The 24,839-nt window shown below is 53.2% G+C and overlaps 1 protein-coding gene across 1 annotated transcript in view; it reads left to right on the top strand.

Annotated features, from left to right (window-relative positions):
- The window catches only part of ADAM12 (ADAM metallopeptidase domain 12), a gene marked incomplete at its 5' end in the record, with an annotated part of 278,477 nt that overhangs the window by 185,799 nt on the left and 67,839 nt on the right, over nt 1-24,839 (top strand). The window contains 5 exon segments of the mRNA XM_037159124.2: nt 1,092-1,168; nt 11,535-11,721; nt 17,610-17,675; nt 18,743-18,814; nt 23,273-23,442. Coding sequence (XP_037015019.2) covers nt 1,092-1,168; nt 11,535-11,721; nt 17,610-17,675; nt 18,743-18,814; nt 23,273-23,442 — 572 coding nt within the window.

Here is a 24,839-nt window from a genome sequence, read left to right as displayed (position 1 = left end):
GAACAACCTGCCCCTCTCCCATCTCCTGCCTTTGGCTGTCCTCCGGGTGATCCCAGCATCTGTCCTTCCCTCACAGACACAGGGTCACCTGGGCCCCTTTGGCGTGGATTCTCCGACTCCCTCCATTGTTGCTGGTCTCTTTCTGGGCAAAGGCAAGGTGGTCCCCGCAAGGTCGGTTTTGTTGGTGGAACAACAGGACAGCAAGCCCTGCCCTGGAAATGGTGAATTAGTGTTGTGAGTGAAGGAACCGGGTGCGGGACCGCAGCAGGGATGGTCTGAAGCCTGTGTCCACTTCGCTTTACCCTTGGACCTCGCAGCCCCTGGCATCCAGAGGACTTGGGCGAGGAGGGCTGCATGTACTTGGCCACTTAACTAAGGCCGCCCTGTAACCTTTGTTCAAGGACAAACTTCACCTTGATTCTGGACAGAAGCCCGTCTGCACTAAGGAAGTGTCCGTGCTGGGCTTTCTTCCCACAGGCACTGACATTGCTAATGAAGGGAACCTCGCAGGCACATCACAGAGGGCATTTGACTCAGACACAGGGCCCCTTCTAGTTTTTCTTTCCTGCCGAGTTAGACCTTTCGATATTAATTGGGCAATTTGGTGAGGCCCTCCCTCTCTCCTCGCCCCTCCTCTCATTGGCTTTTCTGGTTTCAGAAGCCAGGAGTGTAGACCTCATTGTATGACGTTTCACAGCGTGTTTAACTGCCCCGCACTGCCCCTCAATCATCACGAATGAGCGTGCGTGAGGGCGGCCTGGCAGTGCCGGTGCAGCTGGTTGTGCAGCTGAACTTGGTGGACATGCAGCTGCACTTGGTGGACATGGGGCTGCACTTGGTGGACGTTTGGCCCCAGGGCTTTCCTGAAGGGCGTCAGAGACAAGAACAGACCTGGGGTGCATTTCCAATGCTGGCCGTAGACCCTGGCTGGGTCACATCGGGCTTAGCATTTAATGTTAGGGCTCCTCATTTACTATTTTATGCAAAAGGAAACTCTGTAGTTCAGATTAAGTGGAGACAACCGGGGACAGTTGGTTGATTAGGAGGGGAGGAGAAAACATCACGGCTGAACCACCTTTCTCCTTTTTCAGGGTCACTGTTACTACCATGGACTCGTGCAAGGATATCCAGGTTCGACGGTCAGTCTCAGCACGTGTTCTGGACTCAGGTAAGTGGCCATGACGGTGATGGCTCTGGTCTTGAAAACGGCCACTGCAGACCACCTCCTTCTCCCGTTCACTCCACCACACTGACAGTGATGGGGTTCTCACTTCCCCTGGGCCATACAGGAGACCTTGCCGACAGCTCGCGGGCGCACAGCTGACCCGGGCTCACGGTTTCCCTCTCTGTACCGCTGTGTGCGCCGCTCCCTAGCCGATGCTCTCAGGGTCCATCCTCTCTCCACCTTCACCTTCTTCTGATGCTTTCTTGCTCAGGCGCGGTGTATTTTGAGTTGTCTAAGGGTTGTGAACAGCATCAGGCTTATGCGCTCAGAGGACCAGAAAAAGGAGGGCCCCTTGTTCAAGCTCAGCAAAGGTCCCCAAAATGCACCTTCCTGGTCCTGATTGGATCATAGTTTCACCCCTGACACAATCTCGGTGGCCAGTGGTGGAAATGCTCTGGTTTAACACGTCATTCACCCACTCACTGGGCCAGGCTGAGGGTGACCCTTGCCCAGCCCCGGGGCCAAGAATGAGAGCTGCCGTGAGTGCCCAGCAAGGTTCTGCCAGGAGCAGGGCTCATGAGGGCTGGGGGGCTCAGAAACGAACAGGTGTCCCCCAACCAGCTTCCAGGCCTTTAGGAAGTAGTTTTAAATGATCAAAACCGAGACCTGGTACAAATGGAGGCACCCAAATTGGACTGGTAATTTTCACAGAATATCCAGTTCTTGGTCACTACAGAGAAAAGGGGCATCTCCAAGGCCTTGCTAATAGCTCTTTTTTTACAATACACAAAACAATTTACAAACCAGTGACATTAACTACTTAGCTTCAAAAGTCAAGGAGAACAACTGGGTAGCAGATTCCTAGAGGAATAATCACGCAGAACACAGGTGCCCTGCTCTGTGCTTGGCCTTGCCCCTGCCTCAGTCGGTCAAAACTCCCCACCCTTCCCCCCAGGCTGGCCCCCCACAGGCTCAGGTGCATTGTCAGGGTCCCCACTTCTGCCCACACAGAGAGGCCTGTCTCTGTGACCGGATCGTGCAGAACATCTGGGTCTCAGCATTCACCTTCGACCTCCAGCCCCTGGAGGACGTTCCCTGCGGGGACCTGGCAGGGAGGATGCTCTGATGTTCTCTTGGCTGGGATCTCGGGAAGAATCAGGAGTAAGGGCTGTGGCATCCCGTGTCAACCCCCAAGACGGGGTGGGGGCAGGAAGGGGACACTGCAGGCAGATGGTGCTCCTGAGGATTTTCACTTCCCAGGTCTTTGTGCTGTTGGTGCAAGAGCAGGGGATGACTTGTCCACAGAGAATTTGGGAGGTGGGGAGTCACCTCCACGACCTTGCTGGCGGGGCATCGGGCCTGTGGGGTGTTTGACAGGAGGGAGCACTCGGGCCAATCAGCTTCTCTCAGGCAGGGGCCCTGATGGAGGCCAGAAACAAAGGGGAAACGCAGCTCCTCCAGCGCCGGCCTGGCAGATTTTGAGAAAGAAAAGAGGCCTGAAAAGTGGCGTTAAACACGGGGTGACCCAAAGATGTGTTCGGATGTAGGAATGTGGGGGGAAACTCGAGTGTCCCAGGGGACACATTAAGGAGAGCCCAGCCGATTCCAGTTTTGCAGAGAAAAACACAGAGCAGGAACGTCCCACATGCTTGCTCGGAAAGGGCTTGATCCGAGACGGGCCAGCCAGGAAAACCTTCCCAGAACGGAGAAGAGCAGAGGGGAGGGAGCAGCCACCCTTCAGCCGAAGGCCTAGGGGAAAAGATAAGGGAGAAAAGCACAGGAGGCCAGGGGGAAGGCGGTGGCAGGGGAAAGAGCTCCTTCTCAGAGGGGACAAAGCACAAAGTGGAGAACAGGCCATGAAAACGAGTGCGGCTATGGAGTCAGTTCTGCCTTTTGCTCCAGGTCAAGTGGCAGTGTGGGCTCTGATGTAACGCTGTGCCGAACGGTACATTGGCCAGGCGCGCCTGGCCCTTCTCGGCGCAGTTTCTGTGAGGTGTTCGCGACTCGCCCACATCTGGTCTCTCACTGGTTCCCACACTCCCAGCCTCTCCTCTGCTAGTGGTCGGTCATGGGCGTCCCCATGAGCATCAGGCACACAGACGTCAGGCTGTCACATGGATGGGAGAGACCCTGCTGTGGCTTGTAATGGGACAGACGTCCAGCCCTGGAGCATCAAAACAGCCGGTTCCCCGTGATCTGATTTAATTCCTAAATGCCCATCCCCACCCCGTCCCAGCCCAGCCAGCAGTGAGCTCCTGGAGGGAAGACACTGTCCCCAGTTCTCTCCATCCTCCTGCTCCACCCGCCCAGTTGCTGCGCAGATTCCTGGTGCCGGGGGTTCAGGTGCCCATCATTGGACTCAGCCAAAAGCTTCCCCATCACCCGTGGGCCTGGGGGTTCGAACCACGATCTGTTTCTTAAGGGGCCACCTATAATTTGACAGGTGTAAGCCAGGCATTCACATAATAGAGGAGGTAACCTCAGTACTGGGTGCAATAATAATCTCACTTTTAAGTGGGGTTTAGGATACCTGAGAACAAGGTGTACACACACTTACACAATCATGCCGTCACACGTGTGCAGTCACATGTATGTGTGGACATGCACACAGACATGTGTACCCACACAATTACACACTTATGGTCACACATGTGCATTCACATATTCTTACATGCACTTACACACTCACACTGTCTCATGCACACCCACTCTCTTATGCAGGTGTACACGTGGGCATCCACAGACATGATATCACACATGTGTACACACATATGTATTTGCATGCACATAGACACACATGCACTCCCTTGCCATCACATGCATGTGCTCGTGTATGTCCACATGGGCACATGTGCTCACATGCATGTCCACACATCTATGTGCTCTGTGGTGTGATGGTGACACTCAGGCTATGTCAGGCTTTGTCCTTTGTTGTGGCTGCAGCCTCTGTGGTCATGAGAGCCAGGGGGGATGCCATTGGCACAGAGTCACAGCGCATCTGCTGGAGGCACAGTCTTCAGGGCTCCCCCCAGGGGCTGCAGCTCTGAGCTTGTGATGACGCTTATCACCCCACTCCCGGTCAGCTGCCACCTCCAGACAGAGGCATCTCTTGCGTTCACATGGAGCTTTGGCATGTTCTTACATGATGCTCCTCAGAGTCATGGGCCAGGATGGCTCTGCTCAGATGACAGATGAGGAAGTGACCTCCCGAGGTCCCTCAGCCACATTGGGCAAAACTCTGTCTCCAACCCAAGTCTGGCCAACTCCTCGTTCCAGATGGTCCCACTAAGCCTTTTGCACAGTTTGGACCCAGTCTTCTTGTTGAGCTCATCGTCCTCTACCCGGAGCTGGGTCCCCTCCAACCCTCCTCCAACCACGTTGCCTCTGGCCAGGGTTCTGCACGGCTATCCTCCTTCCCGGCTCTTCCTCCCCTGGAGATGCTCATTCCGTCATCCTGTGCAAACAGCTGAGGGAGCCAAGGTCTCCACCCTGAGGACTCCCGAGGTCAAGGCTCAGCTCTCCCCAGGCCCTGCTCTCTCTCACTCAAAGCTGGAGATGTCCAAATCCTAAACTCCTCTGGGTCTGCTGACTGGTTCTGCTCCTTTTCCGTGGAAGGCCCAGCCCATCTCAGACTCATGGGCTCAGCCCTGGGGTCTTTGATAGCCCGCTCCTGCCCCTGCACACACCCCCCACCACCACCACACTCTTCCATCCATCTCCACTTAAACATTTCTCGTCCCCACCCCAGATCAACCCTCGCTCCAAGATCGTTAACTCCCCTCCCACCCAGGTTTCCTGCCCCCACCCTCCCCTCCACAGCCATCCCGCACATTCCAGAAGGTCGTGTTTCAAAAACACTGCTTGATCATATCACCCGTCCTGCCCCCGCCCCTGCACTCAAAACCACCGGGCTCCCTGTGGCCCGCATGTCCAAGGAGCTGCTCCTTCACGCCCAGGGACATTTATTGATCATCCACTCACATCCTGATCGCCGTCCGGTCGGGCCCGTGCCAGCAGGGCGAAACGGAAATGAAGAAGGGAAGTTCTCCCTGGGTGTGTAAAGCAGCCAGATATCTTTATTTTTTTAAGATTTTTATTTATTTTTAGAGAGAGGAGAAGGTGGGAGGGGAAGAGGGAAAGAAATGTCGATCCGTTGCCTCTTATTTGTGCTGTGACCAGGGACCAAACCTGCAACCCAGACATGTGCTGTGACCAGGAACCAAACCGGGGGCCTTTCATTTTGCAGGACGACACCCAAGCAACCGAGCTAACACCGGTCAGGGCCGGACGTCTTTTTACAACACTGTAGTAACCACTGTGAAGCAGTGAGCTCAGAACCACAGGCCCAGCTCAGCAGAAGGGCCCAGAACGCTGGGGAGTCCTGCTAGAACCCCAGCTAACCTGCACATCAAAGGTTATGCGTCAGCCTGGAGGTCGTTGCTGCCGAGGGCTGCCCCAGGAACATGCAAGGGCATGTGGAGATGTGGCCTCGGGCAGGGACACAGAGGAAAAGGACAAAGCAGCTGACATCCTGGGAGGCCACAGGAGTGGCCACTAAGGGTTATAGTGCAAGGAGCAGGCCCTTTTCTCGGAGGTCCCGGCATGGAGGGGGGAAGGCAGAGCAAAAAGGAAACAGCAGGTCCTGGCCCTTGGGAATCTGAAGTGTTTCCAAGAGGTAGTATTTTAGTCTGCGTGAATGGTGTGTAGACAGATGAGTGACGAGGCTACGATGCAGCCTGAGGCCTAAAGCCAAGGTCAAGGGCGGAGGCAGAGACGGGAGCCCCTGAGTCCCATGCCCTGCCTTCCTTCCGAGGCACCCGCCACCTGCCTGCACCTGTCCTCCGCGGCGTCTCCCAGAGCACTCCGGCCTTCCTTCACCGCACTCACTCCTCCAAAGCCACCCGCCCAACCCCCAGGGTTCCGCGCGTCCCCAGTCCTTTAGGTCTCCTTCGAGGCCCCTTCCACACACACTTCAGGCATTTCCTCTTTGGACGTCGGCTAAGCCCACCCCAGTGCACGTCCTCGGTGACCAAGGAGAAGGGGCTGACCATCCAGGGTGGCTGAGGCTCAAAGTGCCGGCTTGGGAGCCAGGTCCCTCCGGGCGGGGTGGGGGGGGGGCCTGGCACTGCCTCGGGCCAGCTGCAGGGCCACGTTAGTTTCCTGGGTCATCATGACCCATGGCCACAGACTCCTGCAAGCCACCGACCTCGATTCTCTCACGGCCCTGGAGGCCAGAGTCTGATTCTGGGTGTCTGCAGGGCTGTTCCTTCTGGGTGCCGAGGGACAATCCGCCTCCTGACTTGGCCCCCCCAGCCCCCCCGAGGCTCCTCAGCCCTGGCGTTTCTTGTAGGAAACACTCCAGTCTCTGCCTCTGTCCCCATGGGGCCTTCGACCTGCCCCTCTGTGTCCCCTCCTTTTCTGTGTCCCATGAAGGCACATGTCACTGAATTGAGGGCACACCCTACACCCAGAATGATCTCCCCTTAATCCCTTCTGGGTTATATTCACAGGTCCTGTCTGGGGGTCAGGACTTGGACGTATTGGGGGAGGGGACACTATTCAACCCACTACAGTGACCTTGGGCTCTCACCATTGACCTTCTGTTTGTTAAATGGGCTTGTGGAACCGGCTTGTCAGGGTTGCTGTAAATAATATTAGAGAAGTAGCACATTCAGCAGCCTGGTTCACGAGGAAGGAAGGGAGGAGTGACTGCTAATGGGTTTCTTTTGGGGACGAGGAAAATGTTCAGGAATTAGACTTGGCTGGGTGGCTCAGTTGGTTGGAGTGTCATCCTGCACAACCAAAAGGTTGCAGCTGGACCCTAGTCGGGGAGTATTTAGGAGGCAGCCAACTGATGTTTTTATCTCACATCAGTGTTTCTCTCTCTCTCTCCCTCCCTCTGTCTCTCCTCCTTCCCCTCCTCTCTAGAATCAATAAAAATCCATATCCTCAGGTAATGAATAAAAAATTAAAAGAAAATGTGTAAGAATTATACAGGGGTGATGTTCACACCACCCCATGACTATGTGAAGAACCTCTGGGTCGCCTGCACTAACAGAGAGAGCTTAATGGCAGGTGATGAATTCTTTCCCGGCAAAGCTGCTACTTTGCAAAGGATCCTGGCTGAGGGAGCGCTCTTCAGCCATCGCGGCCACCGTTAGTACTGTTGAGGTGTCACTGAGAACTTGTCAGAATCTTTTGTCACATTTTAGCTCTGCTCCGCACCCCCACACCTGGCTAGGAGCTCCCCCTGAAATGGGGGCTGTGGAGGACACGTCCTCACATGATTTGAGGGAGCCAGCCAGGCTCTGCACATGGCGGGGGTGCTGGGATTCGCTTTGATGGCATGTGAGCGGTTTCCCGTGAAATGACTGATGGGAACTCAGCCCCGAGGTGCTGATGTGCCCCCTACTGTGGCTGCTGTCACTGTGTACCAGACACAGACGAGGTAGCATGTTGCTTTTACCCATGAGCTCCTCCAAAAAAGGACCACGTGAAATCCACGCCAACTGCACTTCTAAATTATGACTGCACACGATGCTGAGAGCATCTCCTTGTCCAAGAAGATCAGCGACTAAACACGCAGCTGGCCAGGATAATTCATACGTTCTGATCGTTAACCTCTAACAGGTGGTCCAAAATCCAGGTGCCACTGTCTGGCTTGCCTGGCAGGGGTAACGGAAATCACAGTAAGAACATTAGGCTGCATGGTAGCCTGACACACCATTGCTGTAGAGATTAAAAACTGGATTTTCGGGGCAGGAACCTATCTGGAGGCAACATGGCAACCCCCTCCCCGCCCCTCCGTCCCTCCCACCCCCCCCCTCCCCGCCAGCTTTGCATCTGAAAGCTAACAAAATCAACTGACAATCTGAGTAGATGCCTCTTTATCTCCACTGAAGGAAGAACAATAGGATTTCAAAGTTTAAAGCAAGGCTGCCTGTTTTCAAAGCCACTGATCTACTTCTCTGGCCCCTTTCCATTAGACTTCGCCTCCATCACACTTGTCCCTGGTTCAGGCATCACAACCCTCTTAAAAATGGCACTGGAGCCCTGGCTGGTGTAGCTCAGTGGATTGAGCATGGGCCTGGGAAGCAAAGGGTCACTGGTTCGATTCCTAGTCAAGGCACATGCCTATGTTGCAGGCCAGGTCCCCAGTAGGGGACACATGAGAGGCAACCACATATTGATGTCTCTCTCCTGATCTTTCTCCTTCCCTTCCCCTCGCTCTAAAAATAAATAAAATGTTTAAAAAAAAACAGCACTGGAGGGAGGTAGGAGAACATGGCCCAGCTCTCCAATGGTTTCTGATTGTCCCACGAGTCTCCGTGCTGACTTTTCCATTAGGGGGTGAGCATCCAGGGCACAGCCTATTTCTGCTGCTGCCTACCACGCTCCATGAAATGGGACTGCCAGTATGGGGCTCAGCTCCACATCATGTCCCCCGCACACCCGTGACAGTGGGGACCTACTGGGCAGTAGAGGAATGGACACGGCCCAGAGCCTGGATGGAGGCAGGGCACCAGGAGCAGTGGCCCTCACCACCCCCGACGGCCGCTTTTTCCTCTGCTCTCTGTTCACCACGCCCACTCCCTGCCACAGGACTGGGCCACCCGGTCCCCACGGGGCACGCCCATCCTCCGAGCCTGCCCCTGGAGAAGGTGTCCTCAGTCTTCATCTTTCCCAGACATTCCCCAACTGTGCTCTAACCTCCTCTCCACCTCCTCTACCGAGGGGAAAAGAACCCTACTTTCCAAGTCTGCTGGATTGAAATTCCGTGCTCAGAACTACTTCCAACTCCAAGTTCATAACTAAATATCTATGACATTCAACTTAAATTACATTCGCTTATCTAGCGTGGGGCCAGCAAGGGCTGTGAGAACATCACAATTTTATATCTCCGAAACCCTGGATCCTTGAAGTGTGTGGTTTCCAGCAATCTCCAGAGCTAAATGATTAATTATACTCAAGACAGTCCAAAGCAATTACTTAATTAAGCGGTGTCGTGGGCTGCCAGTTGTGTGCAGCCCAGGGAAAGGCTTCACCCCAATTTCTCAACATCTGGCCTTTGGATGACTTAAAAGATAAAAGGAGATATGAGAACATTTTTATGACTAAGTAACAATTTCTAGAAATTTTCCATTAAGTAGAAAAACATTTTCGGTAGTTTGCTTCTCATGATTAGAACTTGGTGACATGCTTTACTCTGGGTTCACTTATTGAAACCCAGTGAAAAGTAGAAAATGCGGTAGAAAATGAAATGTTAGTGCCATTTTCTTTTTAGGGCAGGAAAGTGGCTTTTCTAGCAGAGCCGTATATATTTTTTCCCCTTTAAGTATGTTTTCCACTTTCCTGACCCTATTTTTTTAAAGTTCTCTTTCTTAATTCAGGCTTTCTTAAAAATCAACTTTAAATCATGAAAATCCCCTAGTAGTCATTCCAAACTAGAAATCCAAGTTTTATTTCATAAAGAACTTTTCAAGGAGTGAGAACACAGGCGGTGACCAATGTCACATTTGTATGATGTCCTCAGAGGTACACGAGGACACTAGCTGGGGTTTGGGGGGAGGCAGGGAACACAAGACAGCAGCGGTATTGATTTTCAGTCTATCTGTGGGGTTTCAAAATAGCCAAACAGTCCTCAGTTACTCCACACCACACTGGTTCCCCATCTCTCAGCCATCGAGGGTTATACGAGTGCTGGTACCGCCTAGCCCAGCTCTGCAATGGTTTCTAATTGTCCCACGTGTCTCCGTGCTGACTTTTCCATTAGGGGGTGAGCATCCAGGGCACAGCCTATTTCCGCTGCTGCCTACCACACTTCATGAAACGGACTGGCAGAACAACCCAGGGGGGTTGTAAGGAATTGGTTTGTGCGTGCGTGAGCACCAGCTGCACTCAAATATTGTACTGCTTCAAACCTCTGTCATCCACAGTATTTGAGCATGACACCCTGTCCTTGTACTCTAATTTAAGAATGACATGATAGCCACCTAGAGCTGGGTCGTCCCAGAACACAGGATCGGTGAAGGACTGACATAAATGAGCGGCGATGAGTGACATAAGGACCCTTTCCAGGTCCCTCCTTTGGAAACGAGTTTGGATGGTCTTCAGGGAACCGAGGGAGCACCCAGTGTTTCAACTGCTTCTTAAGGATTAAGCTAGACGCCCGGCTGGGGGGTGACGCCAGATAAATTATTAGAACTAATGCCCTAATCCTGGAGCCCATGGACCTCCAGACCCCCCTGCGTAATGAATGGTATGCACACGGGTGTGTGTGGGCGCCTCTGAGGAAGGAGGCCCATGTCTCCACAGAGGCTGAGTCACTGCCCCGGGACTGTCTATTTACCGTCATGTGAATTTGCATGAACCCACTATGCGTTTCTCTAGTGGGAAATGTGTTCGGTGTCACAGAAGCTGCCCGGCGTGGGGGGCCCCAGCGCACAGCCGGTTCCCTGCTGCTTCAGTGCCACCTCTCCAGAGGAAATCCCGTTGTCCACATCTCACAGAGTCGTCTAAACAAGGACCCGATGGTCCCGCACTGGAGAAGAGAGAAACGAAAGCCACCCTACAGGCCGATGTTCCTGTCCCCTGAAGCCCGCTGCTCACTTCCAGGGGGTGGATGCTGCCTCAGCTCTGTCCTGCCCCGGGGGGCCACAGGGACACAGCGGTTCGTGGCCTGATGCCACCTTGTCTCGGCAACTCAGAGTGTTTAGCAAATCTGCCCACTTTTACAAAGAATGTATTCTTTTATTCCCAAACCCAGGCGTTAGCTGGGTTTGTTTAGGTGTCGTTATTCCCAGAGGCACACTGTCCTTATTCAGACTGTATTTCATATCGGGGCCACGCGTGTCAGCACTGTGTAGGGTCTTCTTGGAGTAAGAAAAAAGTGCTGCAGCTCTCAGCACTGGAATGGCACTGGCTCGGGACTGGTCGCACTTGCTAGAGCTTGTGTGAGTCAGGGCACCGCCCGAAAGAGAAAACACTTCATCATTTGGCCCTGGTTGGTTTCTGCGCTCATCATGGATTCCGGAACAAATTAACGATGACCGCTGAGGTGATGCTGTCATTATTTTCCAAGCAGGTGAAATGTGTTTTTCCTCAACTCTTTTCCTCAGTGATATATATTTGAGAAGTAAAAATAAAAAATATATAAAGACTAACCATAGTCTATTTTTCAGCAGAAAACATTTGAAACAAAGAATTTCTCAGACTCACTTTTCACAAAATTTGCAAAATGAGTGTCTTTTTCCGATTGAGGCCTGAGAATATCAATAAATTGGTATTTCTCCTTCCGTTTTCTGTCTCAGCCATAAGCAAGAAGCTGCCCTTAAAAGTTACATGTTTTTTTTTATTTCTTTTTCAACAGGGGACTAATCACATTTGAAAATAAAACCTACGTCCTAGAACCAATGGAAAATGTAACCGGCGGACACAAACTCTTCCCGGCAGCCAGCCTGAAGGGCGTCTGGGGGTCGTGCGGACTGCAGCACAGCATCTCGGGCCTGGCTGCGGCCAGCAGGCTCCCGCCACCCTCCCGGACGCGGGCCAGAAGGGTAGGAGGGAAACCCGAAGTCGTGTTTCTGGGGGCCTGGGGGCGCTAGCCAGTGATACCCAGTGCTAGGACACCTGGGGAGACTTTCCCGTCTGGGTGCTGTGTCAGGGGTGGAGTCACCGGATTACCCAGGGGTAGTGCGTGTCCTGCGGGCTGAGCATCATCAGACACAGAAACCTCCACCTTGACTTCAGGTGTTGGGCTCAGACTTGCTGACCGAAGCTGGGAAGGTTGGGCTCAGAGGAGGACAAAGGGACTGTTGATGATGGCTTCAGTGAGAGCCCCCCTGGGCCAGATGCAGGGCCGTGCCCGCCGTGCTGAACAAAGAGCCCCGGCTGCGGCTCTCAGACAGCCCCCTCTGCGCTCTGCAGGAGGGGGGCGAGAACAGTGTTTCTTCGTGTCTGCTTGGCCGTCGGGGTCTTCCCAATGATCCACAGAACGCTCCCGGGCTTTGCCATGTGCCCCTGCAGAAGTGACTAGGGGTTGCCAGGGGGCGTGGCTAAGGGGCATCGCTTCCCCGGCCCACGCAGCCGGTGCCTGTCCTACTTACCTGCTGGGACTGTCCAGGTGGGCTGGGTTTTCTGGTTGTCCGTCCCTGGGTCTGCTTCTGTGAGGTCTTCTGCTCCAGCTCAGGCAGGATCTCTCTCCCTGCCAGGTGGACAGACACAAGGAGACCCAACACCCCAAGGAAAAATGTAAAATCTCCCCAAAAGGGCTGCCTGACCCTTGCCCATCCTCTATCTCTCGGGTCACACATGCCAGGTGGGACACTCCTAGAAACGACCGGGACAGCCGTTCCCCACATCTGTCCAGAGGCCCCAAAACGAAATGAGTTCCATGGGAAATGGGCAACAGTGTCCTGCTTTTCCATGTTGGCTTTCCTGATGCTCGGTGGACAAGAGACCTGGAACCCGTAGCTGCAATGTCACTTGTACCCACACTTGGTGGAGCAGGGACATGTTCTCTGAGCTCCCACCGAATCCAGGCTGTCTTTCCAACTCAGTGCTGGGCTGCCCAACATTCAACATTTCATAAATATTATTCCTTTGGTCGTTCCTACTTATTTTCCTAAATTCAAACAGTAAACGTCATCCTCAATGATTTCCTCTCATCCTTCCAATGTCCCCCATAGCTGTGGGCAGGGTGAGTTCCCCTCCCCTGCTCTCAGCAGAGCCGGTCAGGACTTCCCACTTGAACTGTACATTCCTCCTTTCTGCCCCCGTGACCCCGGCTTCCCGCGTGTTCACACACCCGAACAAGCAGACAGTTGGCTGATGGCCATCGAGGGGCTTTGCTCTGAGAGTCATGTGGATCACACAACGTCCACATTCTGAGGTTTATAACCTGACAGCTGAAATGATGATGCCCTAGTGCTTCTAGCGTCTCGTGGAGGCGTGCGTGCGTGGGCCGTGCTCGGCAGCCGTGTTCCAGTTTTTTAGCTAAGTCTACAGCTCTCTCAACCGTGATTGGCACGGTAATTTCCAGCCATTTGGGTTTGAAGGGAAATGCCAAAAACCCAAATAAAAATGTTGTGTTGTTAATAACATGTACCGAAGTGGAAATGAACCTTTAAATTGGAAAGGGAAGGCATCTGAGGCAGTTCGGCTCATTCTCAGTATTTCTCTCTCGAAACAGTTGTCACTGTTTCTGTGGAAGAGAAAGTGACCTCGACTCAAAGTGTAATTGTATCATGAAAATGATGCAAAAAGTCATTTTCGGTAAGTGGAGTGTTTGGGAACTAGAACGAGGTACCTGGTAGCCTGGGGTGGCACCCGTGGGGGGCCAGGAAAGGGGCTCGTTCAAGTTCCACGCTTCTCACCTGCCTCGCTCACGCCGTCTTTATTTTACGCTCCGAAACCCGGGTAACTGCAGCTGACGGATCTGTTTACGCCCTGCATCAACTGCACTGGTCTCTGCCCAGCATTTTTCTGCCCCAGCGAAATGGTAACCGCTGCAGAAATTGGCTTGGAGACTGAGATTTTTCTGCAGATATTTGCATTGTTCTTCCCGGAGCAGCAGGAGAAACCCGGACTCAGGGCCTGCACTGGCCATAATGCAAGCTGAGCTATTGTCTGTCATTTTCACAAGGCTTTACAGTAGATCTTAGCCGGCCCCCGCAGTCAGAGCTGCACCGTCCGATCTCCGTCCTACAGATTCGTAGGTCCCGCCCGAAGAGCCCTAGTCACTGAGCTCCCCCACTACGTGCCCCTCCCCTCCCCACCAGCTGCACTCGAGAAAGCACACTCATGCTAACCTTGGCCTCGGCCAGCCGGAAGGAAGGCAGAGGCTCCGCAAATCTGCTACTGGAAAAAATCACGTAATACATCCCAGAGGCACATGCACATTAGTTTTAAATTATCCTTTCTTTAGGGACAGTCTGTGCTATTTTCCCCTCCATTAGTAGGGAAAATGATGAGTCAAATGTAAAAGCCAATGTCTTCTTTTTCTAGAAAGCGGCCTTTGCTTTGGCTACCAGCTACAAAGGGGATGGGTGTTGGGGGGACACTGCTGTGTCTCCCCAAGGGCAGCTGCCGTGGCATGGGTGGACAGCCGCCAGAAGTACTGCTCCTTCCCTGGCCCCGGGCTGGGCGTCTATCAGTGTGAGCTGAGTTTCCAAAATCTGCAGGTGCGGACCCCGACTGAGTCTTGAATCGATTAAAACCCTGGATAAGTCAGTGACAGATCTCGTTGGTGCCGCTGGGTTTTTGGACTCCAGTACTTTCCCAGTAACGTTCAGTTCATCAGATTCAGCCCATTCATCTAGCTTCCTGTCTCGTTCGCTGGTTGGCTCTGCAGCCTGTATGGTAGCCCGGCCTCAGGGGCTGCATCCCTTGCAGATCCGATCGCAGTGCTTCACCCCCCTCACAGGTCACGGGCCATGGTGGTGGAGAGATGACCTTCCCCAGTGGAAACCCAGGCTCAGATGATAATAATCCACGAAGCAGCCTTGGAGTTGAGACGTGCTGCCTCATTCAAGCCAACAATGATCTTCCCTTGTTCACAGGAAGATAACCTCAACTTTGAGTCTTACGAGTCGCTGGTCGTGCCTCCCAGGGAAACACGGGCCTGGCTCCCTTGTCATTGTGCAGCCCTGCACCCCGTCCGTGTCTGCGCCTCAAGTCACACTCTGCTGGCTCACGAGATGCCAGCTGTCTGCCAGTTGCTTGGACACCAAGTTCCCCCCACCCTCAGGACTTGCGCCGTCCCTATTCCATCCATCCAAAACACTGTTCCCACCGCACTCTCCCCACATCCCCGCTCCTCATCCTCAGGCTTCCGCTGAGCCCCTTCCCCCATCTTCATCCAAACTGTAGAACCCTGGTTCTCTCCTTCGTGGTACTTCTCACAGACGGTGCCTGATTTTTGTTGATTCTTCATCATCACCCCACCCTCACTCCAGAATGTGAGCTCCCCGCGGACCGCACCTTGGGCCTCTTGTCCATCCCTTTAGCCCTAGCACCCAGCCCAGTGCCCAGCACGCAGGCAGCCCCCAGTGGGCATCTGTGGGATGAGCGAGTGATGTACAAGCAGCTGGACAATAGGAAGAAGGTGTTACAATGAGAATTTGGTGTCACCCTAATCTCAGGGGCGCTTTTCTGACTTTTGTTAAGTTTCCAGCACCAGAGGCCTGGATGCAACACATTTGGGGGGAACTGTATCTCTGGGGGCTCGCCTGTGGGGACTCGAGAGGCCCGGGAACTCCTTCCCTCTGGAACAAGGTTCCAGTTCCAAGCAGAGGCCCCAGGCCATTCCCAGAGGCTTAAGTTCCTATCTCTTTATGGAAAAGCATTTGTTTTCAACCCCCAAAATAAAAAAATTAATCAAACAACCAGTTTGAAATGTTGCTCTGCCCATCAAAAATTTGAAGTGTGAGTTTTTTAAACTGGGCAGCCCAAATAGGCAGCAACCAGGCGGAGGTCATCTGAGGCTCTCTCTGTGTGCAGCCGGTGGAAGGACCCCTCCCCGCGCCCCCCCACGGCTGCGGGCCGGCCACTCCCTGAGGGCTTTTTATTACAGTGTGGTTAGCTTCCCTCTGAGCTTGCATGTCTCTGACTCATGAGAAAGTCAGGACTCCTGAAAACGGCAGAGATGGGAACATTGTGCTGACGTGTTTGTTTCCATTATCTGGAATTATGCGTTCTCTCCACAGCTGCTCGGAAATGTCCCCTGGCCGTTGATTTCACCCCTGGGCCACCCAAAGGTGTGAACATCTAAGGTGACCGGCACCCTTTCTAGAGGGTTTTCAATGGGAGATGAACTTACTATTCATACACAGAGCTTTATTTTCTGCTGCACAGTTATCTGAATCTGTTCATGGTTAGCGGGGAACTGGGGGGGAGAAGAGGCTTCCGCTTCTTCACACTTCACTAAGGAAAAGGGGCAGGAGCCTCACTCTTGGAGGAGGTGTCTCATTTTGTGGATCCAGTGGGTGCCCTGGAGGCTAATCCGTTTTCCACCATAAATACATACTTATCACCATAAAACACACCTACAACGTAGAGTTACAGCCCAACATGTTTTGGCAATGTTATAAAAGTTCAGGAAATTATACCTTTCGTGGCACTTTTTTTTCCTCCTCCTTAAGGGTTCCAGGTTTCTCCAGGGAACCCTAAATTCATGAGTCAGCACAGATGGGAGTGAGGGGCAGCCGTGCTGGGATACAAACATTTTTCTTATAAAGATCAGTTTGCAAAATCCCGGACGGACAGGGGTTTGTTTTGTGAAAGATGTTTCCTTCGGGATTATGTGACTAGAAAGCTGACCCAAAGCACGCCTTGGCTGTTCGCACTCTTGTCCGAAAGCAGGGCCGTGATGTGCAGGTCTCACACGTGAAGCGGCGTGTGTAGTTAACACATGCACCAGGGGCGGGGTCGGAAGGCCCACGCCCTGCTCACCCCCATTTCCTCAACCGCATTGTATCACAGAGACAGGAGGCTCTGTGTTTTTGTTTTCAGCGTTTGCTTTTTGAGACCACCTTCCATGAATTCCTCTTTTTGTCCTAAAAAAATGCCTCTGGGATTCTCCCAGTAATTCACGGAATATTTCTTGAGGAAGCCTGATTCAAATGTAACCCGCTTCCGAGGATGCCTTTCTGTTGGGGGGGTCCCCCCCGGGGGGTCCCCCCAGTCCTCACCCCAGGAGATACAGTTTCCACATTCCTCTTAACTGTTTCACTCTCACCACATCCCTTTTCTGTGGTGGCATTTCTTTTCTTGACACTGTTTCTTTCTGGGTTTGTTTTTTTTTCCTCTTTGTTCCTTTCTAATTTTCCTCCTAACGTCTCTTTCTCGCCTGGCTGTTCCCTGTTTATCAGCCTAGCTGTTCCCTGCTCTGCAGACCCGCCTGTCTCCCACCGCTTCTAACGAGAGGTTTCAGTCGTCAGCCCCAGGAAACAAGCCCACTGGCGTGGACTGCTCAGTGTTTCTCCAGAAGGGGTCTCCAGGTCCTGCTCAACATGTAGTCTCTCCCGCTTCTCTCAAATCACAAAACTGGAGCACGAAGGGAAGGGAAGGCCCACAGGACACTGCTCCCCACTTCCCTGCAGTGCCGTGGAGGTGAACAGCCATGGACGGAAATGAAGGGCCCCTGGTCAGGAGAGGCTGGGCCCGCTGCCTGCTTCCCAGCATGTCTCTGCACGTGTGTCTATGCATGTGCGTGTTCCGACCTCACAGCCTGTGATCTGCAGGCATGTGAGATTCCTGGGCCAGGATTTCCCAGACAAACGGAAACCGGTCCCTTGTGTCTAGAAGGTTCTACCGAGGTTGTCGGGGTTCTCACGGGTGTGGGAGCCCGTGATGGTGAGGAAGAGGCCTGGGGGGTGACGCTGACAGTGTCCTGGGAGCCCCCGGGAGGCGTTACAGGAAATTAACCCCGTGTTTACTTTGCCAGCATAAAAGAGACACCCTCAAGATGACCAAGTACGTGGAGCTGGTCATCGTCGCGGACAACCGAGAGGTAAGAGCATCGTGACGTTCCGCCGGCTGCAAGGAAGGACCGGGGAAAGGACGTGTTTGGCGAGTTATTATTTGCTGAACTAACCTCATTTTCTGTGGGCCCTTAAAAGCATTATAAACAACTCATGGAAAAGTGGTTTTCTGCTATTATAAAGCATAAAATATTAAAAATGTCTCTGATGTGACAAAGGAATAGCCAAGGACTGCAAAACAAATGAGACCAGACAGTTACTGTCCAGCTAAGCTCTCTAAACAGGGGGGAATCACCGGGGGATTAGGCAGATGGCTTTAGAATGCGTTCTAAAATGTTTGGGATGCGTTCTAAAAGTTTAGTTTAAAAATCATCCGCCATGTCCTCACCCAAAATGAATGAACAAAAGCCATCAAGCAGGTGCAGGAAATCCTTGCCCTCTGAGCAGGGATTGATGTTACGTTAGTTTTTTCTTTTAATTGATTTTTAACTGGAATTTTTGGGAGTGTCTTCTCCATTCATTTCTGCCTCTGCTACATATTATGAATTAGGTGACATTTTCTTGTCGCTCCAACACATATGAATGAAACAGGGTGACAGTTTCTCAGAAAACTTCCAGCATTCTGGAAGGTCAGGTGAGAGGGGAGAAGAAGGACTTGATTAGCTTTTTATCCCGTCTCCCTGTCTTGTTCGACTTGTGGCCATGGGCATCTATTCCTGTGATTGTTTAATTTTTAAAAACAAACAGAAAGGCAGTTTGTGGGGAAGTTAAAATCGAGTTGACGATATGAGAAATGGCCCTGGACCACCTTCCCACTGTCTGCCTGCTCTCGGCTCACACTGCGGCCCCCCCCTCGTGCACAGGGCTGGGACAGAGCAGACGGTCTTAGGGGCGCTTGGCTCCGGCGAGTTCCAGGGGCTTTCAGAAAGTCCCAGCCAGGGAGACTTCTCGGCAGGGCGGGAGCTCATTTCCTGGGAAACCAGGGAGGGTCCCGGGAGGTTTGTCAAGCCCAAGACTTGACGTTTCTGGGAGCTGGGAAGATGAGCTTTGATGGATGTGCTTGCTGTTATTAATGCTGACATTTAAAATTATTAAGTTTCAGAGGCAAGGAAAGGACCTGGAAAAAGTTAAGCAGCGATTAATAGAGATCGCTAATCACGTTGACAAGGTATGTTCTTCTTCGGGTAATTAAATCACTCAAATCAGGTAAATGTTTGAGAAAGGGGTGGGGGGAATGCAGCTCATCTTGCCTAACTGAGCAGGGAGCTGGGATCCGCCCCTGGTCCCAGGGAACCTGGGGCTTCCCTCCTCGGAGCCTGGAACCCCAGGGCTGCAGGACACTCCTGCCCATGCTGTCCCCGTGGCAGTGGCCGGAGAACATCTCCGCCAGGCACTCTGCTGCCCACAGAGTCCCAGTCTTAGGCGTCTTCGACTCCCAGTCAGATCTAGAGTCCTGATAGGGTGCATCCCACCCTAGTGAGAACTCTGACCAGCCTCCTCCCAGGTTTTCCTGGGAGGAGCCCACCAGTCCCTGCCTACTGCCCCCACCAACTGTGCCAACGTGGCCCTGAGGGTGGCCTCTCATTTATAAAAGACACGGGGTGTGTGCCCACTGAAGTTACTTACACTTCCTGCTCCTGAGGAGACGGTGAAACTCTCTTCTCTACACCACCCCCCTCGCGGGAGAGAGGGCGGCAAGCAGCTCACCGCGGATGCTCTCAGCGCCTAAACCGGGCCTCTCACCCGCCAACAGCATTGCAGCCGGGTGTCTGGGTGGGGCCCGGGGGCCAGGGTCTGCCCGGGGGTTCTTCTCACATGCCACGTGACTGTGACCACTGTCCTAACACAGCCGTAGTTCTCCAGCCACCACTGGTCTCCAGCCTGTGCAGACGGGTGAGAGGGAAGAGAGTCCCATCTCATTACTGGGCTTGTGCCTTCGGGCTCCTCCAGAATGTTTGTGTTTTGGAGGGTGTCTCGTGCAGCTGCGGGCACAAACAGTCCTACTGCATGTGAGTGAGGGGAGGTGTCCAGGTTTTCAGACAAAGCGAAGCGAAGGCCCTCCTGGAAGTGTGACTCTGCTCCAGAAGTTGTACGGGCCGCACCGAGCACCACGCACTCAGCGTTCAGAGTGCAGCACAGCAGGTCGCAGCTGACCTTGGATGCAGACAGAGGTTAGGAACTACCTTGAACCGAGACTGCTCACTGCTGGAGTCCATTTTTAACATGAAGGGCTTGCCTTTCTGTGCTGCTTCAGTCTGCAAAACCAAACACACGCATTTGGGAGTTTGTTAATAACTTGCACCAGTAATTAAAGAGCAATCAACCTCAGCAAAGCCCCAGCGGCCTTGCTGGAGTTTGCCGGCCTGGTGGTTCTTGTTTCGGGTGGGAGAGAGCTGAATGGCTTAGCACAGCCATGCAGCTGCCCCAGCAGACCCCGAAGGCGCTGGTGGGACACCCAGACCCTTCCCACACTCCCTGCCTCTCCACGTACCCGCTGGTGAGCCCGGGACTGGTGAGGGTTCCAAAATTTTACTTTTACAACCGTATATTCTGCATGTGTCTCGGCCCCAATACACAGTGACTGTCCCAGTGGCAACTTCCTCATTTGCAAAAATCTTGGCTCTTCTCAGCCATTCTAAAGTAGACTAATAACTGCTGGGCAGGCTGCATTGAAGGGAAGCGGGAGAAGGGCAGGCCGGACTGGAAGACCCAGAAGTGATTTAAAGACAAGAGGTGACATTTCTTAAACACTCAGGAAATCCCCCCCGTAAGCCAAACACAGCAAGCCTGCCTGAGGCTTGTACTTGGCAGCCAACCCGTCCCGCAGGAGCGAAGATGGCCAGGCAGGGTGGGGGTGCCTGCCAAGTGAAGTGATTGGGTCGGCTCTTTGACCTCTCACCCCTCTCTTCCTACTTCTTGTTCATTAAGAAGTTAGCACCAGCTGCACATTCTTTCAGGCTGAACCTCCGTGACCTCCGTGAGGGACTCATCTTGCCCGAATTTAATTTCTTCAGGTCTTTTCTCTCTCCTGTGAGTCTTCCCTCCTCTCCCAAGCCTGTTGCCTGAAGGATACAAGGCCGTGTGTTGGATCTCAGGAGGCTGCCCTGGAGTTGTAGCCATTTTTTTTCAGATCCATTTTTTCCCAGAAGGCCTTCCTTGAACCGAGGTGCACAGCATTCTCTGAACTTCTGGTTTACACACTTTCTTGGCAGTTCGCTCTTTTGGAGTTAACCGTGAGGAGGGCTGTGAGCTTCCTGCTGACTGATGCCTGAGCCTTCGGGAGCCCAGGGCAGGGGCGCCCTGGTCCTTCCTGTCTGTGCCAGAGCCCAGCAGAGCACAGAGCAAGAGCCACGCGAGTGGCTGTCCAGCTCCTGCTGAGCCTCTCTCTGCACCTGGGATCACAGGGCGTCCCCTCGGCAGAGGGTCTGAGCATTCACACACGATGGGGCTGTGTTGGCCCCAGGCCCCGCCCACCCACATGCACACCCCAGCCACGCCGGTCAGGTTGTGAAGATTCCGGGGTCCCTCCGTGCCTCAGTGTCCTGGGCTGTAAAATGGGAATAACGATAGCTCTGAGCTCTGCATTGTTACGAGGACTGAGAGAGTGATGGCACAGAACGCACTTGGCCTTGGGCCCAGGACGGAGCACAAACACGTTGCGTGTTAGCTGTGGTGGTCGTCACTGGGAAGAACCAAGAGGGGAGTCACAGTCCTGAGGGGAAGATCCACAGCAGGGAGCAGGGACCATGTCTGATGGCTGCAGGTGACGTTAGCCTGACACGACAGAGGTTGGAGTGGAGGGGCTGCAGGTTCTGTCCTTCTGTCCTTCTCTGCAGGGAATCGGCTCTAAGGGTGGGGCCTGAGAGGGCTGGTAGAGGGAGGTTACGACTCCCCACGACCAGGAGAAGCCCCTTGATGAGGAGGCACCGAAGCTCAGAGAAGCGGTATCTGTCCATTGACAGTGACCGCTTCTCTGTGGCGCCTGTCGGAGGCAACTGGGGCCCCCACTCACATGCTTTCGTATGTGAGACGGGGCACAGCAGCCAGACACGTGGGCTCAGAGGTCCTGCGGAGTCCAGGAACCCCACTTTGGGTGCTTCCCAGCAACTCGATTAAAAAGCTGTTGGGCAGTTTTTTGGTCATATAATTATCTCATTAACTTATTAATGTAAAGCTCGTAAGTGCTATCTGCTCAGAACCAGGCCCAATGGCCACCGTCTGTCTCTAGTCCGTGATGTCATTTGGGTTCCATCTGGCACCTTCTGCTCACCTAATGCTCGCCAGACTGAGGAGAGGAGCAGGGAACAAGACAGGCCCGCTTTCCCTGGGTCAGAACCGGGCGCGATGCTCAGCCTTCGGGGGTTCACTCGCAGCATCCGAATGGGGCTTCACTACACAACTCGGGGCTTCTGTGATTTCATTACTTGTTGGTCCAGATGTTTCTGGCAACTACTTTTAGGACCTGCCCACAGTGGAGCCTGATTTGGCAGCTAGCACCTGCCACATCGCTCTCTTTGGCCACCTGGAGGGTCAGAGGATGAGGACTTCTCCCCGTGCCCTGACTCACACATCACAGGCACTGAGGGATCGTACAGCCAGCCAGGCGATTGCATGGCCCCCACCCTGCCCCCCATGCTCTGAGGACAGAGCCACCTCCCTGTCTGTGCGATGCACATTGGGCAGCATGGTAGCTGGGGGACACGGGTGGTCCTTACCTGTCCCCTGACCGTTCCTCCTGCTCAGATAAACTTGTCTGGGACAAAACCATCTTTGCTGTTGGAAGAGTAGTCCTCCCTCCCTCTGACCTGGGACGATCTGCTTGTGGAGACGGGGCTCTAGGTTGTAGCCACGAACCTGGAGATGGGGCACAGAGAGCCAATGAGAAGACCCGCTTTGAGCGGTGCACCTGAAGCTCCTCCCCACTCACCTGTAAAAGGGGAGAGCCTCTGTAACAGCCCTTTCCCAGGACACCCAGGGGAGCCACCTTCTGGCTGCAGAGAGGAGGGGGGTCATTAAAGTTCCGGAAGAAGAGCTTGTGTGTACCTGCATTGATCTGAAAGCTCTTGCTTTTCTGGTTTAATTCAAACCCCCAGGTTGATTACAGGCGACAGAATATAACCGTATCTGCCAACCCTGAGTCTGTGCCAAAAAATTAAGACAGATTTATTCTCACTAACTCGTAGGTAGAACATTTAGCTTAAAATGAACAAATTACATTGTTTGGCAGAGTCTCTGAAAATCCTACCTCCCTCACTGCTTTTCTCGCAGTAGATAGGACCTGCGGGCTTTAGCCATGACGGAGCTACGTGAGGTACACTCCACACCTCTGTGTGCACCTTCACTCACCAATGAGTCGTTTGAGACGAGTGCTTCTATGACAGTCAGGGCCGACAGCAGATGGGTCACCACTGCCGCACGTGATTGCTCAGCAGTGTTTGTAAACCCGGTGAACATATCCTTGTGCACCCGGCGCCGCAAACACTCTCACTCAGGCCTCGGGAATCGGGGGGCATGGCGGCGTTTCCCTCCCCCGCATCAGTGAAGTTCAAACCGTGCCAATCCGCCCACCTCTGAGCGTTAATTTCCTCTCCTGAACGTGGTCCCCAGAAGACGTCGGTGTCATCAGTTTTACAGGCCGCTGAACATCCGGATCGTGCTGGTCGGCGTGGAGGTGTGGAACGACATTGACAAGTGCCCCATCAGTCAGGACCCGTTCACCAGCCTCCACGAGTTCCTGGACTGGAGGAAGATGAAGCTCCTGCCTCGCAAACCGCACGACAACGCACAGCTTATCAGGTAGCACGTCCGCAGTCTCTCTGGGTGTAGGGAACGCGTGACCTCGGCACACCACTCTGCTCTGGCCCCACCAGTGCAGCCCCTGGTGGCTTTCTTGGGTGCACCTACCTGGACCAGGGTGTTTCTCGCCCTGTGGACACCCTGGGAGGCCTCTTCCTCTGGCTGATGTCTTATCCCTTCTTCTGTCACCTGGATGTTTTCCTAATGCAACTTTTTCTAGTCTTAGTCTCGATGGGCAGCTGTCCAGAGCAGGCTATTTTTAATGCCCAGTGTCTTTCCTTATTAGTGGGACATGTTTGTGCACCATCTGAAGACTGTGTGTCCAGGCGGTTATTGTCAGACGCTTGGAGGAGGAGAAGCTTTGCTCCCGCCCCTGGTCCACTGTCATTCTCTGGATTTCCGGGTCCGAGACGACCGGCAGGGCCACATGTGGACCCTGGGTTCTGCCTTCCAGTCCAATGGGACCGAGCACCAATTAGGAACCAGACCTCCTCACGTGAGGATGATTTGAGTGTGATGGTGGTCTGACACCGCACACGTCCTGGCTCACGGGGGTCTGCCTTGTGCTGGGAGAAGTGTCAGCAACGAGGACTCCCCAGGGCGACGAGTGTGTGGTGTCACAAGTGAGGGAACACACTGCTGTAGCATAACAATACATTGGCGAGATGTTACAAACACCTTTATTTTTAAAAGAAAAAAAATTCTTACCATAATCTAAATAGGTAGGAAGTACATTTTTCCCAGAGTCACGGACTTTTTTTTTAAATTTTAAACAATCCATGCCATCATTCTTTTTGTCTCATGTAGCTCCCATCACGGAGTTAAGAGCTCCGGAGTCGGAGACGCTTTCCTCTGGCAAATCGGATTTGACTTACTGAACGTTTATGGAAAGTGAGACACCAAGCCTGCCCCGTCCTCACCGTGGAACACGCCTCCGTCCGAGCCGAGGCGGGCGCCGTTCCCCGGTCATTTACTTTGGCCGCTTTCCACTGTTTTGTTTTGTGTTTCTCCCCTGCCTTGGATATTTGCGGTTGCCTCATATTTTGGGCATTGATTAATCCTGAACTACTAAAAAGTAGAATCAAAGTGTTTTGTTTTGATTTTTTTCCCAAATGGAGCCTGTCCAACTTGAACATCTGGAAATAAATTAGCTTTTTATATAACCTTCTTATTTCTATACATATATAAAATGGTCTATAGAGATATAAATGTAAAAGCTGCCATCTCTACTATTGTCTGTAAGCGTATAATGGGAGGGAGGGATGGGTACATACATGTGCACATACATTCATACATACGTGGATAAGGTTCGATATGTACGTGCTCCCTTTTGGCCAACTGACCATTGCCAAAATGCCTGCCTTTCCGAGTGACACAGGTAAAGTCAACGTAGGTAC

This window comes from Artibeus jamaicensis, unplaced genomic scaffold (assembly GCF_021234435.1).
Source record: "Artibeus jamaicensis isolate MK-2021 breed Jamaican fruit bat unplaced genomic scaffold, CSHL_Jam_final contig_490, whole genome shotgun sequence".
NCBI lineage: Eukaryota > Metazoa > Chordata > Mammalia > Chiroptera > Phyllostomidae > Artibeus > Artibeus jamaicensis.
This window is presented reverse-complemented; position numbering and strand designations above follow the sequence as displayed.